Raw genomic sequence first — 15,079 nt, forward strand, 5'->3', positions numbered from 1 at the left:
TACGTGAATTAAGTCATTTAAGTAGGGTATAGTAACATGTATGCAGTCGTTCAAAGGGTTGTTGAGGTGGGGAGGATTTGCTTTGCCTAGTTTGGAGATGGGTTTGAGGAGCACTGCGGCGCCGCCCCTGGCGTGACTGACTGAGAATAGCCATGTATTGATTTGATTACAATGTGAATAACATTATTTTTGGTTTCAGCTTCGATGTGCGGGGCAAATCGCTATCCGATGTGGTTCACTGGTCGGATCCTCAGGTGTTCGGACACCGAGCCCAATTCTTCACCGTCCCCAAACCGGCCACCCTCCATCTGGAAAAGGTCCTGTTGGAGGATCAGGGAATCTACCGGTGCCGCGTGGACTTCAGAACAAACCCCACCCGCAATTCCGCCCTGAACCTGACCGTGATTGGTAAGTTTGTTATTGGCAAAGTAATTAAGGCCAACCGACATGTCATGCATGGACACAAAGCTGGCGGCAAATAAACATGACCGAGGCAATCTGAAGGCAATGGAAATAGGGCTGGAGAGGCTGCATCCAGTTTAATGAAGTGCCGATGCAGCCAATATCGGTATCAGCTTGTAATAGAATCGTCAGCCTCGGACATATGCGGTTAATATGCTTTCTATCAACAATTTAAATGAGATCTGCCGATCCTTCAATCAATATGATTTGTGTTAAATTCCCACCGTTGGCTGTCGACTGTGTTAATATTGAACCGTTCGCCTTTGGCGATGGAAAACTGGCTCATGATTAGTCTTGCCATTTTTGCGTGTATTTTAGGCAAAATATTCGATTCTAGAAAATGTTAAACCACAAAAACGCATCTTTGAACATCAGTTTTCCTAGCCAACAGCTGCCAAATTTGCTTTCCAATCAGTTTCAGAGAAAGGCTGTTCAGATGCACAAAATGTTCGAAAGGTGAAGGAGTTTCGATAATGAGTGTGTCTTTATAAATTGAAAATGCACTGAAACTTTCCAAAAATGTTTAACATTACAAAGTGATCTGGCTTCTGATTGCAAATAGCGAATAACAAATGTGGCACATGTTTATAAGGCTGTTTGTTAGACTAACTAGCTACAATACGGAAAATTTAAAGTAAAAACGAAATTTAAATAAGTACAGAATACAGTTTCGAAGTCCAAAATTGCAGGAGGAGAAGAATAGCAGAGATCCCCAAAAATGTTAACGAAGTCGAAGTTTCAACTGCGTGCTGCGTTGTAACAGCACAAAAGCAGCACTGCTATAAAAATGCCATAAAACGCGCAAAGAAAGCACTAAATAATTCAGATATAAAAAAATTTATAAGAAAGATCAACATTTTTAAGAGAGACTAAAGGTGGGATAAACGGTTATTTTTCTGTAACAAGGTTACAACGTTCCAGTTCCACGTTGGTAATAGGTTCAAAATGTGGTTCCAAAAGGAACCTTTTAAAATTTAAGTCGGCAAACGGCTGCAGCTCGATAGATCGCTCGACGGTGTCGCATCGGTTCTGTGCTGTTGCAAACGGCTTTTTTGGGTTTAAGAAACGGTTCCAAAAACAACCGGTTAAATCTGCTAGCTGTAACTACGGTTTCAGGTTACACGTTTGTAACAATGTTATTTTAACGGTTACGTTAAATACCGACCATCCCTACGAGAGGCAAAAAACTGTAATCTGTTTGCTGTCTTTTAATATCATAAGTAACAAATGACCTTAAGAAATGGACGAAGCAGAGCAAACAACTTACAAAAACAAATTTAGTCGAATAAAAAATATAGGAGGAAGTTCTTCTAGGAGGCATTAAATGTGAACAGTTAAAAACACCGCGTCAAACTTTATCAAATTAATGAAAGTATTGAACAAAGAACAGCAAACATACAAAATATAAAAACTTAATCAAAATCCTACAGATTTTAACGAAATGGGAATCGAGAGATGCAGAGGAATTGGAAAAGAACAGATGTCGGGGTTAAGAAACATTTGAACAGGAATAAAACCATAGAACAGCCAAAAAACTTTCCAAAAGAAGAAAAATCCAGTGATCCTGACTAAAGTTCGTTCATTATTCAACTAGAAAAGGTCGTCATCTTGTTGAAAGCAGTCCCAAGACGCTAAAATTAAAATAAAATCCGTATCTATTCATCAACAACAACACTAGATGAATTTTTCAGCAAATAAAAGTGCATTATACTACTTAGCTGAAAACGCGTTGCAGCCCCAACTGGATATTAATTCGAAGTGTTCAAAAAGCCCCCTCTTCTGCGCCGAGAATCTCCATTGCAGTAGACAATTCTATTAATGGAAAATGGAAAAAGTTTTGCAACGAATTAAAAATTAAATTCCAAAAATCGAGGAAATGAGAACTGAAGCTGGGTATTAACTTGTGTCGACGAACAAACTGAAGGAATTATTTATTAGTGTACTGGAATTGCAGCCAAAACCTGAGTAGCATGCCATTTTATTTGCACCTTTAGGCCAATCGATACTGCCCATGGTGTATATTTAGACTTGATTTTGCCAGGTCGTAATTTTTTTATGCCCGAACACAACACGCGATGTCGATAAAGCAGTTTTGTTATTTCCAACATTACTGCCGGAATTATGTGTATTTAAACTAACAGCAGTGTGCATATTAATGCTCTCATATTTACGGGCATTATGAAAGCACGCGAAATTGAATTGTTGCCTTAAAACAGTGCAATTATATCCGTGTTTCTGATGTTTTCTAAGCACGAGCCACCCACATTCATCTTAAGCTTGAGGAAAATTAGCACTTTGCAAAACACTCACTTTCTTCAGCTTGAGAAGTTATGAATCGTCTTTATGAGAATACTTGGGGAGTTTTGCGGCCGTCGATGCTTAAATTATTTGAAATTAATTGATGATGCCCAGCAACTGAAATATCCCGAAGGGCCTAAACATGAAACAGCTTTTAAATAATTCCAATACACTGAGCGACTTTGAGCGCTAATCAATCACATAGTCGATCAGGACAAGTTGACGTGACCGCGATGATTGAAAATACATTAATTCGCTTAATGAGCTCGGGGAAAGCTCATAAAAAGCCACTATGAAATTAACTCGATTTTTCACATATTGAGTTTTACGAGCCTGGATCGGATTTTGGCATGCCATCTATCTTGAAAACCCATAGATCCAACCGTCAAACAGCAGCTGAAGCTCTAGTATGTGCATTTAATGGACGAATCTTGCCTATTTTGAATGTACATTTAGGCTAGTTTGCCTGGAAAACAAAGCTAGAAAATATTTATTTATATCTTTTAATTCCGTTCCTAGTCAACAACATTCGAAAAAAACAGGTTATGACTTGCAAAACGAACAAGTTATGACTTGTCCTTTACTTTGCCCACAATTCCAATGGATTATAATCCATTGGAATTGTGGGCTAAGTAAAGTAGGGTGAAACGATCATTCATTTCGTTCGGCATTGCAAACGTTTAAAGCATCTAATACAAACAGAATGCATGCAAACATATCGGCCATTCAAGATGGACATTTATGGAGGAATGTCCATTAGGGATCACTTTCTGTTGATTTACTTTAAACATGTCGTTCAAATGTTCAGTTCCGCTCTTTCTAAGCAAATAGTTATTTGAATAATGTGCTTTGAAAGAAATATTTTTTTTGAAAATTCTCCTAATGAGATGAGCTGCTGAATCAGTCCTGAGTTATCTGAGGTTACCACATCTCGAGATCTGTACGTACTTTACTCTACCATTATATCAAGGGACATAAAAAACAATATTGCCATGAGCATAATTTGCCAGGATACGATGCTCATGAAATTAACGCTATTAATCAAAATTCAGTTCCTCGAAAACATTTGTTAATAAAACTGCTTTCGGTACCCAGATTGCAAAAACTGTCAATACTTTTACCACAGACCGTAGGGAAACGTTACCTTCTGAGACATTTTTATATTTTACCAAACTTTCTAGAAATGAGTCAAACAATAATAGAACCATAAACATGGTCGGAAATATCCCGTCGACTATTATACATAACACGTAAAAAACACACTCAAGAAACTCCATGACACGTGTGCCTGCAAAGATCTATAAAATTTATGATCATCAGCAAACTTTGGTCGGCTTTCAAAGTTTTCCTTTTTTAATTTGCCCCTTAAAAACTTTTCTCATTTACGTTCCGAACTTTTATATATCTCGATCTGCAGCACTAAATGCGCGATAAGATGGTCTTCCAGCAAAATCAATCCGACTGGATTTGCCTCTGATTAGGTTGGCACTGATTGCACTGTTTGTTCCGTTACAGTTCCACCTCATCAGATCATGATTTACGACAATATGGGACGAAATGTTTCGGGCGTTGTGGGCCCGTTGGAGGAGGGCAGCAAACTGGTGCTAACCTGCGAGGTTCGAGGAGGTAAGTTGCAGTTTTGCCTCAAATAGTTCTTTGCAGACTCTCGAGAATTCGGTCTTCTCAAATGCAAACTGTCCTCGTTTAGGAAACGTCCCATTTAGAGGTACAATTCCACTAATAACTTGAAGTTTGCAAGTTGGGAATGAAGCCGCAACGGCTGCTACCTGAAGCAAATTACTTTCGTGTTCGTTCGAATTTCGTTTAGTTGCCTCTTGCCTGTAAACTTTTATCAATTACATTCATCTGCTACATTATCTTGCAACGTATGTCATCCTTTACGGGAATTTTAATTAATTATCACCGGCATAATGTTAAAAGAGAACTAATCGGATAAATCCTGATGATGGTCGTGTTACAGGCAATCCTCCTCCAACAGTGTCCTGGTTTGTCAATGGCCGTTTGGTGGCTGGACAAAGGGAAGTCCTGACCAAACCCAAAGTAGTGGTTAATCGCCTGGACATCAAGGAGGTCACTAGGGACAAGCTGAATTCCACCTTCAAATGTCAGGCTAGTAACACCAATTTGATCACACCCATTGAAAATGGGGTCCAATTAGAGCTGTTGCGTAAGTATGAGTGGAAATTTAGTAGTTTTAATGTAAAAAAATGTGTTTTCAATAAAACAGTAGGCGAGACAGCAGAAAATTATCAAACAATAATCATCAAAAAAGAAACAGAGGTGGGATAAACGGTTATTTTTCTGTAACAGGGTTACAATGTTCCAGTTTCACGTTGGTAATAGGTTTCAAAATGCGATTTCAAAAAGAACATGTTATTTTTAACATTTTTAGAGAGTGGTAAAGGACATCACAAACAATTTTTTGAAGAATTAAGGTCGAAAACATAAGATGTGCATGAGGAAATGCTTCACAAGATGCAAGAGAACCCAAAGAAATATCAGAGAAGGCAAACATAAAGAAACATTGAACATTAAAGAGCGAACGAAATGACGTCCCAACGCAAAACGCAGTGGAAAAACTCATCAAAGCCAACTAAAATGTTACTGTGAGCTAAAGAAGTATTAACAACGCTTGAAAATAACATAGAAAATTCCTTATCAACAGAAACTGCACTACCAATACCATTATAAGACACCGGCAATATCCCGGAAAAGTGGGTCTTCCTGGAATTTATATTGTTGCCCAAGCAGCAGCTTAATGAGCCCCAAATTGTCCATTGGAGGATACACAATATATGCAAGGAAAGAGTAGCAGGCAAACAACTTAGCTTCATGATGAGAAAAGACAAAATAAGCACCATTCACTCCTCTTTATCCCTGCTTTAGAAAAATCCAACATTAGAAGATGATAGAAGAATTGAAACGCACCAGAATAGACGATGAAAATCTACGAACTCAGTCCTTGTTAGAACTTGAACACTTAGTTCTACATTTAAAAGTGTTGTTTGTCCCAAAATATCCGACGTTTTGCAAATTAAGCAATATTGCCCCGACTCGATTCAAAGTCCAAGGAAAACAAGCGATAAAGGAAAAAAATAAGGAAAACTCGCCGGTAACGAACCGTTTTCCCTTTGGAAGTTTTTATAAACACGGGGCAAAAGCGGTGAAGTATTTTTACTGTTTCCGAAATGATTGAATTTTCAAGTTTAATTTAGCGTGAAACAATCTTTTTCCGTTACACTTAGTTTTACCCAATCAAGACGCAATATTCTCAAATGTTCTTTTGCATAAAAGGAGCCCTTTTCTAAATTTCGACGTCGTCGAGTTTTCCTGATTAAATCAGATTTTTCAACGAGCACTGGCTATCTTTACTTGAGCATGTCGCTCTCCAATGTGCTTTCTGGTAACTCATTTTCTCTGGATTAATTGGACTTAAGTTTACAATTTTTTTGTGAGCCCTTTTTCCAATTTATGCATTTTATCAGATAGATGAACGACTGTTGGAGTTGGTGGTAAATCAGTGAGGTTTTCATTGCATCTTGTCCTGTTTCAAATCATCAAATAGCCTCAACCAAGTTCGTTAGAGTTTTCGTTATGCAAACTTTTATGTTTTTTGGCGTCGTGTGAATCCATCTTAAACCTTCAATCGTTTTTATATTGGAAATGTTACGTTTGGGACGTGGCGCGCTCGCTTTTATATAGTCGTGTGGCAACACTCGAATATTCTGCTTCAACCGTGGTCATCTGATTGGCAGCGTTTGCTCTACGGCATATTTTTTCTTATTATTCTCTTTCAAAGTAGCCAACTGTCTCCGAAAATTGCTTAAAATATCAAGAAGTTGAAACCAATTGATTAAAATGCCGCCCTTACAAGCTGCAATGAGAATAATTCATTCGAACCCCCCCTGGCAATCAGGCAAACAATGAAACAAGCCATTGCAAATCAGTTCTTCCCCCAAATTATACACGTAACTCGATGCCTTTCAGTTGGTGCGACGTCGATACATTATTTACCGACGTGAAAATGCGATTGTTTGGAAATTGCGGCGTATCCAGTTTCCATAAACCCCGGCTCCAATGTGTTTTCCACACATTTCCTAACAATGTGTTATCGTTTGCAGTGCGGCCCCTTCACGTAATTATTCCCACCAAGCCCATGCAACTGGTGGCTAACGAAGAAATCACCATTCACTGCCAAGTGACTGGATCCCGGCCTAGAGCGGTCGTGTCCTGGAGTAGGGACAATCGGGAATTCAAGCGAGGAAAGGTAGGCGATTTGCATTGTTAAAAGACATTTTTTTTGTGCAAGATTCGACTTGTTGCAGTTTCACGACACGGACAGTAACGAATCACTCGTACTCAGCTCGGTTAGTTTCGCGCCAGTCCCTGAGGATGACGGCACTGTTCTGAAGTGTATCGGCACTAATCCCAAGCTGCTCGCTTACAGTCAGGAGGATTCCTTCAGGCTGAATGTTGTCTGTAAGTAATGTAATGTAAAAAATATAACCTGAAGGGCATGCAAATAAAACTAGTCGAGCTGCCATTGATAGCTTCTGGACATTCTCCCTCTCGCTGAGAGAAACTTTTGTAAAATGTACCACACTGCTAGAAAAATCTGCTTGAATTTTCAGTCAAATGTAACTGACGCGCACACGCAACTGAAAATTCAGATACTTGTTATTGAAAATACAAATGACTTTTGGTAAAAAAAATAAGAAGAATAAGGTTATTTTATATTGCTGTTGTTCAACGGTCTGCTGTCACTGTCGAAAGAAGAGCCATACATACGTTTATACGATGATACGATGATGCGAGTGTTTCTATTGGCTGAAAATCTGTTAATTTGTCCGTTGTAGTACGAAGTGACAGATCTTCAATCAGTACCTGCAAATAGGTTAAGATCTGAAAACTTTTCAGTTCCATGTTATTGAATTTTGGATTTCCAACAAAAATACTGAAAATTCAATCAAAATGTGCATGAATTTATTTGCAACAACCAAAAACTGAATTTTCAGTTACAAAACTTACTGAAAAGTAACTGAATTTTCAACTCATTTTTAACAGTGCACTTCGTAGGTATTGGAAATTAAAAATTAAATTTCCCAACCAAATATTTGCCAAGAGACAAAAACGTAATTCTCGTCGGCAAGAAGCTCCCGAACGCCCCTTTAAACGGCTCCTTGTCGATGTGAAAGCATCCCCGAAACACGCCGTAAATATTTGCTTGTGTAACTGTTTAGTTTGTTCTTTATTATCAGTGAATTCGTTTTGCGTTTGTACTTATAGCGACCTACTGCGTGTGTCAATACTGAGATGAACTTTACGCTTTAATAAGCTGTTTGGGACAATGTGCGCCTTCCTGAAACCGCTCAAGGGACTATTAGCATTCCTTCTGTGTTTCACGTAAAACTTACAAAGAACCTGCAATAAAAAAGCAAAAAAGTGGTCGCCTGCTAAAGCAAATTATAGAGAAGAATAGAAGAATTATATAARARAATCACCCCTACAGCGTCCCTACACACARCGTTKTCATTGTWTCAAAWATTYCTACWAACTGAACATTAATCTATGGTAATATATATGAAAGATTAAATAAGTTTATACTATCCATMTATTGCTATTTTGTTAAATATTTAAYAAACAAATTCAGCTAAAATTCAAATTATTCATGAATCTCTAAAACGCAMTRCTATTGGTTGTGACGTCWCTGGTCATATAMAWGGCGRATTGYTTACGTTCTGTGCATAGTGTTTAGTTGTGTGGTTGTGTTTCATTAATYATTTTGTRGATTTAMATAATTTATAGTTTGTGTTCGACTAAAAAAATGGCTTCAGAAGGATTCTCTACAGCGTCAACAAACAATTTACTATGTGTACATATATTTATGGTTACCGAATTTTTAAAAAAACGACGATCGCTTTAATTCATCCGAATTTAAGGGTATCAAAGCAGCAGCGTAAGTAAAAATCTGTAAATTCATTATTAGTTACTCTCTCCTCAATATACTAATCTGTCTGTATTGGTTTAAATTAGGTGAATAATATATAGAATTTCACTTATTCAACTTAACCTAACTTGGCTGCTTTAAAAGTAAAATGAACTCTTAAATTTGTATTTTGGGCATCACGAGAACAATATGGTGATATCGAATATGTGGAATTGAAACGCGAGGGTTCTTTGTGCACTGTACAAGGTAGAATTTGCCCAGAACACAGAGTACGATCGAAGGCAGAATCTGCCTCATCAATAGCTTTTTATTCCTACTTTCATTAAAATGATCCTCGCAACAAAAAAACATTGATTTTGATTTAGGAGCATCACGTCTAGCTGCTTTGAACCATAAAACTTTACATGCATAATCATGGGGACCGGCTAGAAAGAGTTTGTTTGGAGCACAAATTGAGGTATTCTTGCATTCTGGCATAAAACACCACTTATTTTGTGATCTATAAATGTCACTATTTTCCATTATGCAAGATGATAATAATAATCAATAAAACCATGATAATTACAATGAAACAAAGCTGCGAAAACACAAAATAAACAGACACTTTGTTGATATGACCTGCTACGTCACAATCGGGATAGGCAACCGACGATACGGATTCGACGGTTTTGGCGAAAAATATCTGATTTGAATTTAAATTCGCTTTAAAATTATTATGGAGACTTTTTTTGCCAAAAAAATTATATCAGTGTAATGTTTGCAATAACTACCTTCTATATATCAACATAAAAAAAAAGTGAAAACCCCTATTGCATGAGAAAGCGACATGGAATCAGATGAGCATAAGAGAAATTTGAAAACTAGGTATGCATTTTTTTCGAAAACTCATTGGTCCTGCTGGGACCTGACAAACCTCCACAACCCCTGGGTAAACTAAGGGCAGTTCGTATTCGCCCTTGCCGCCCTCACTGGGGGCATATAAATCCAGGTAACTCCTAGTTAAAGCGCTAAATAAACACCCTCGATAAATAACTTCAGCTTTACTGGGCTCTAGTGGGGCCGTCTTTATTGTCGAGAGCAAAGTGCACTATTGCAATGTGAAGTGAAGCTTGATTTCTGATCAGGCCGAAATTAAGCAGCAGCAAATATAAACGACTGAAGATGCAGTCATTCTCCATTACTGTCCCCGTTAGGGCGGTTAATGGCAGACAGGGCCAAGAAAAGGGGGAGATTTACCACAAGATTTATGAAGCTTTTCATGAACTGAAAAGAACGAAAAGATCTCGCTAATGGTTTAAATTTTCAATAACGAGATCAAAAACAATTTGGGGTTTGAATAATTGAGGGCCACAAGGTTAGTGGTGCTTCGCGTTCTCTATGTGGGCGGCAAGCAGTATACCGAATGAATGAATAATGATGCGCCAAAACGAATGAATGGAGGAAAACGAAGGGTAAATATTGTATTCATGTCTTCATAACGTCGTCGCTTTTGAATTCGCCAAAGCAGGAACTCTTAATGTTTCCTGCTGGCCAGGTCAGAAAAGGCCATCATCGATTAACCTTTTCAAAAAGCGACTGCACGAGTTTAACATCGGAACGCATGTAGGAAAACAGCATGTCAGTGTTTCAAAAGTGCCCATTTAAACCGGCACATAAAGCCGAAGCGCAAAAATGCCGTACGCTAATCTGGAGCTTTTGATGTCACTCATTATTATGGAAACGTCTTCCATACATCAAGGGTTTTAAAAACAAAGCGTCAACCCTCTCGCTTGGGGTGCATTTGCGATGCAAATTGCGGAATCGGTGCTATACTTCAGCTGTTCCGCTTAAATGTTTGCAAACATACCGTAAATTTCAGTAGTTAAAATCTTACTGAAAACTTGCAGAGTCGTTTTTCTATGTGCCGTTCCTAATGCGTACATGATTAGCTTTTTGGGGCCCACAGAACAAATATTGAATTTCCCCAAAGACTCTGGAAGCTGAGGCAGTAGAAATTGTGCTTTATTTTAACCAGAAAAAAACGTTTAGTGCCGATGGACAGTTTAATAAATTAATGAAATCACTGAGCTCAAAAACAAAAGGGCGAATACAAATCAATCAAATACAAAAGGGCAAAAGGGTGAATGAAATATGCAACATTAGAACATATAGAAGGTGATCACTGCAATTTAACAGAGCGCCACAGATAACGACAACGGAAACAGAAAGCCGTGGTTCACAAACGAAGCAAAAGAACTTGCGAAAGTACTTGTTATATTGTCTTATTAAAAACAACTTAAAACACATATTTTTGCTCTTCTTGTACTGTACAATTAGTCTACTTATTATTTAAACAAATTAAGGCTCATTTATCATGATTTTTGAGCACAGCGACGATTCTTGACTAAGGTAAATATTAACCAAGCAATTTAGAATGGTGCTGAACAATTTAGTAGACCTTTCCGCGCCCTCAATGCTCTTTATTAAGTGGAAAGAATCGACTGTTTTGACAAAGCAAAACGGCCCTTCAACCCTTTTAAACGAATCGAAAGCTCCCATTAGTGTGGGTGCACGTGTTGAGGAATATGGGCAGTCCAAGTGACATGACGGTCATTCGAAACGTACTAAAAGACTAAATTAATGGATGGACAGTCAAGGAAGTTTATAGCGTGCATTAAGGACATCGACTGAATTTTTCACGTTTCCACATTGCTGCAAATATTGCATAATGCATCCATAAGAGGAATACGTAAAATAGCGAACATTGTTTATGGCATACTGTTCGACAGGCTGGCAATGCGGCTTGTTGATTAAACCGCCAACCGTGTTTAGCAAAACACTTTTAGAGCTTTTCCTGCTAGCGCTGCACCGCTTTGTAATTCAAATCCGAATTTAGCCAACAGGGGCTGCGCTGCTGGTTGGAGTAAAATCGCCCGAATGTTTACGAATCGAAAACTGGGCCAAAACGCACACATTTTATCCCAATTTCGAATAATCAAGTTGCCGATTAACAACAGTTGTTCTCAACTGATTGAAATGTGGCGCAGTCAACAGCATTTTAAAATTCCAGTTAGTACCGAAGCTGACAAAAATCAGCATTGGGCTGCTTTCGGGTAAGAATATTTCGCAAAGAACATTAGCAAACTATACTAAGGAACGCTCCGTTTAAATGGGGGATCGTAGAGGTGGGATAAACGGTTATTTTTCTGTAACACGGTTACAACGTTGCGGTTTCAAACGGAACCTGTTACTTTTAAATTTTTTCAATAAACATGCGCAATGATGATTATTGTAGAAATAGTAATGACAAATAATGATTTAGTTTATTAAAGGAATAATTCTTAACTAAAGCTCCTAGATAAAATAAAATATCCTAAAATGAAAAACGAAACACGGGTCAGAATTACCTGCTTAAAGAACAAAAGAACTGATAATAAACTAGATAAAATATATCAGTAAAAACTGATTAAATAAAATATACTCTTTATTTGCAAAAATGTTTAAAAATCTAATGTTCATTTAAAAATCCGTGTCACAGTCCGCACTATAGGCGAAATGACCACCACCTGGTATAACAGCCATAGTGTGACTATATTTCACAATTGTGAGCTGGTTTTTCATAATTCCCGCAAGAAAGCCATTTAAACTGAAAATATCCGTGGTGCATTATGCCCATTTAAATCTTTCTCCTTTTCTTGCGGCTGAGAAATGGCAACGGCGATCATAATAAATGGGCATCAGTGCGCGTTATAACGGAGGTAAATTGCGTTTTCCCCGTTTTTAATAAAACGAAAACCGTTTTAATGGGCTGTACGGCGTGGGGAAATATGGAAAAGAGCGACGCAGTCCCAGAAGTTGCATTAAATGCATTTTTCCTTTACAATTACGTCGCCGGTTCAGGCTGGCTGGAATGCCTGAGCTTAAAACGCTTATCCAAACTGTTCAAACACCCCTAACGTGGGGTGTAAACACATAATAATCTACAGGGTCTCAGCAATTTGATTTGGACTGGGCTGCAGGGCAATTTTATGTTGGAAGGATTTTTCAGCAAATGCGGCCCTGAATTTCCTTTTTACATCCCAGCAGGTTCATTAATAAAAATCCCAATTTCACGTTCATTGCCTCGAGGGAAAAAAGCAGGCAAAGATGAAAATCGAAACGATCTCGTGACGCTTTCTGAAGATTTCCATTACGTCTAACATAATGCGCACAGTAATCTAAAAACAAATTGCCTCGCTCATGCAACCATTATTGGGAATTTAAGAAAATTTAAACCATTTAACTCTTCTCCCGTTCCCTTGATGCCATCCAATAAAAACTCCCATAAATCATCTCGCGGCCGCACTCTGTTTCCCTTTTCGTCGTTCCCTTTTATTTATTGGCCGCTCTTTTCTGTTCCAGATCCCCCCCAAGTGGTTCTCAGCTTGGGCAGCACCCTCAATGCCGACGGCATCAAGGAAGGCGACGACGTTTATTTTGAGTGCAACATTAAGGCGAACCCCAAACAGCACAAAATTACCTGGTATCATAACGTAAGTATCGTCGGCTTTCATATTTTGGCCCGCTAACGCCAACTGTGACCGCTCACTTTATATCTTTTATGGATTTATGATTCACACTAACGATGATGGCACTTTTGCGCTGTGATGTTTTAAGCTCGTTTACGTCAGTTTATTAAATAAATCGGCACAGATACAATCTGCCACGTTTCGCAGATCCACTAATGCGTTTCTTAGTTCTTCGGCTGTTTTCAGCTTCTAGGGCCTCATTGCAAATTATCCTATCGACTGCGCCCTGGCCTCCTTCATTGTCCTGTGGGCAAAGATTTTATTTGGCTACACCTAATTCCGTCTCAATAGCTAAATCATCGAAACGACTGCAATAAGTTACAGTGAGCCGCCCATAAATCCGCTCAAGTGTGGCGTTAAAATGAGGGTACCCGACGGAAAATCCGCCTAATGGGGATTTATTGCCTTTATAGTCTATTTAGAGTCTATTATCTGCCAGTCAGTGGGGAAATAACGCCGGTGGAATATACGATCATTGTTTATAAAATATCCCCCGGACCATCGAGCGCCTACTCAGAGCCCTCTAACTGCCATCTAAAACGTCCCACCTTTCAAACTTACTTAACGTCGTTTAGATGCCTGTTTCTAGTGTTTCCCCTATAGGCCAATAGTCTTTTTTATCAACCCATTTTTGAGCTTATTTGATTTGCAATCGCGCCAAAGCAGAAGTGGGCTCAAGGCGCATGAAACTGGGCGAATCTCCACGCCAAGAAAAATATGGCGCAGTCATAAGGCTGTGACGAAAACAGCAAATATTTGGCCCAACGATAATTGTAGCAATTCATCCTAGTCCGGTTCCGGTTGAAGTGTCTACTGCTGCCGATAAGTCCAGAAGCAAATAGACGGGAAACGCTGAAGTTATAATCGGAAGAGGCTGATTCGTTCCGACATTTCCCTAATAAACTTTCCCCATTCGTTCCCCCGGGACTCGTTTATCACGTTCGGACCTTCCAACTTTATTTCTCAATTTGTTAGTCCGTCGCGTAATCGTTTTTCAAGTTCCCGACCGGATTAATATGCAATGTGAACTGATTTTCAAGTTGCAAGAGCAAAAAACCTGCGAACGAAAAATGCAACACAAATCCGGGCAAATCAGTTGCAATGCAATGTTGGGGAGAAAGTTCAATTTTGCGCTGTTCCAGAAATATCCCGTTCGGTCATCGCCTATATGGGACACTCACTCGGCCAGAGTGTCCCGTTCGGCTCAACAAGTTTGGACGGGAGTGGCCATTATTGCCAAGTACAGAGCATCAATTTAAAAGCAATTTGCCTCTATTGCTGCCTGAGAGCCTTTTAGCCGGAAAGTTGCTCGATTTAATGAAATCGACTCGCTCACTTTTATAATTGATATTCGTTTGTACTAATTTGATTACGTATGGTAATTGGAACAAGAATGAACCGAATGGGTTTCAGTTTTTCCCAAATGGCCTTTTCATTGATTGTGATGCCACTTTACGCGGCAACACTGAAAGTGAATTGTTAGAAGATTGCAATTTGGTCCTTCGAGCTGGATGCCTTCCAGTGCTTTCCCCATTTCTTTCACACGAGAAGTTGATCACAGGAGCATCAGAATTTCGTTTGCAAATGCAAAATGAAAGAAAAAAAGCAAGAAATTTCAAATGTTTCCCCAGTGATGAAGGAATTTGTGCCAAACGAAAGCGAAAGAAAGTCAAGCAATGGGATTATAAGATTATTAGCCGCGGAAGCAATTCAGGCTCTTAAAATTCACAATAAAATCAGTGGACTCAGTCACTCTATACAGGGTTTTTCACGCTATACGTATTATTTTATGAATTGTCCGACG

General features: G+C 38.8%; 2 protein-coding genes across 2 annotated transcripts in view; one reads left to right on the top strand and one right to left on the bottom strand.

The window, feature by feature from the left end:
* Window positions 1-15,079, bottom strand: part of LOC109537240 (glucose dehydrogenase [FAD, quinone]) — a 386,158-nt gene that overhangs the window by 286,764 nt on the left and 84,315 nt on the right. The gene's annotated exons all lie outside the window — the stretch shown is intronic.
* Window positions 1-15,079, top strand: part of LOC109537248 (synaptogenesis protein syg-2) — a gene marked incomplete in the record, with an annotated part of 105,321 nt that overhangs the window by 86,073 nt on the left and 4,169 nt on the right. Inside the window, 6 exon segments of the mRNA XM_048662093.1 lie at window positions 200-408; window positions 4,276-4,386; window positions 4,742-4,948; window positions 6,903-7,048; window positions 7,107-7,260; window positions 13,109-13,239. Of these exon segments, the coding sequence (XP_048518050.1) occupies window positions 200-408; window positions 4,276-4,386; window positions 4,742-4,948; window positions 6,903-7,048; window positions 7,107-7,260; window positions 13,109-13,239 (958 nt within the window).

This window comes from Dendroctonus ponderosae, unplaced genomic scaffold (genome assembly GCF_020466585.1).
Source record: "Dendroctonus ponderosae isolate FM_Combo_2020 unplaced genomic scaffold, Dpon_F_20191213v2 Dpon_F_20191213_10, whole genome shotgun sequence".
Lineage (NCBI taxonomy): Eukaryota > Metazoa > Arthropoda > Insecta > Coleoptera > Curculionidae > Dendroctonus > Dendroctonus ponderosae.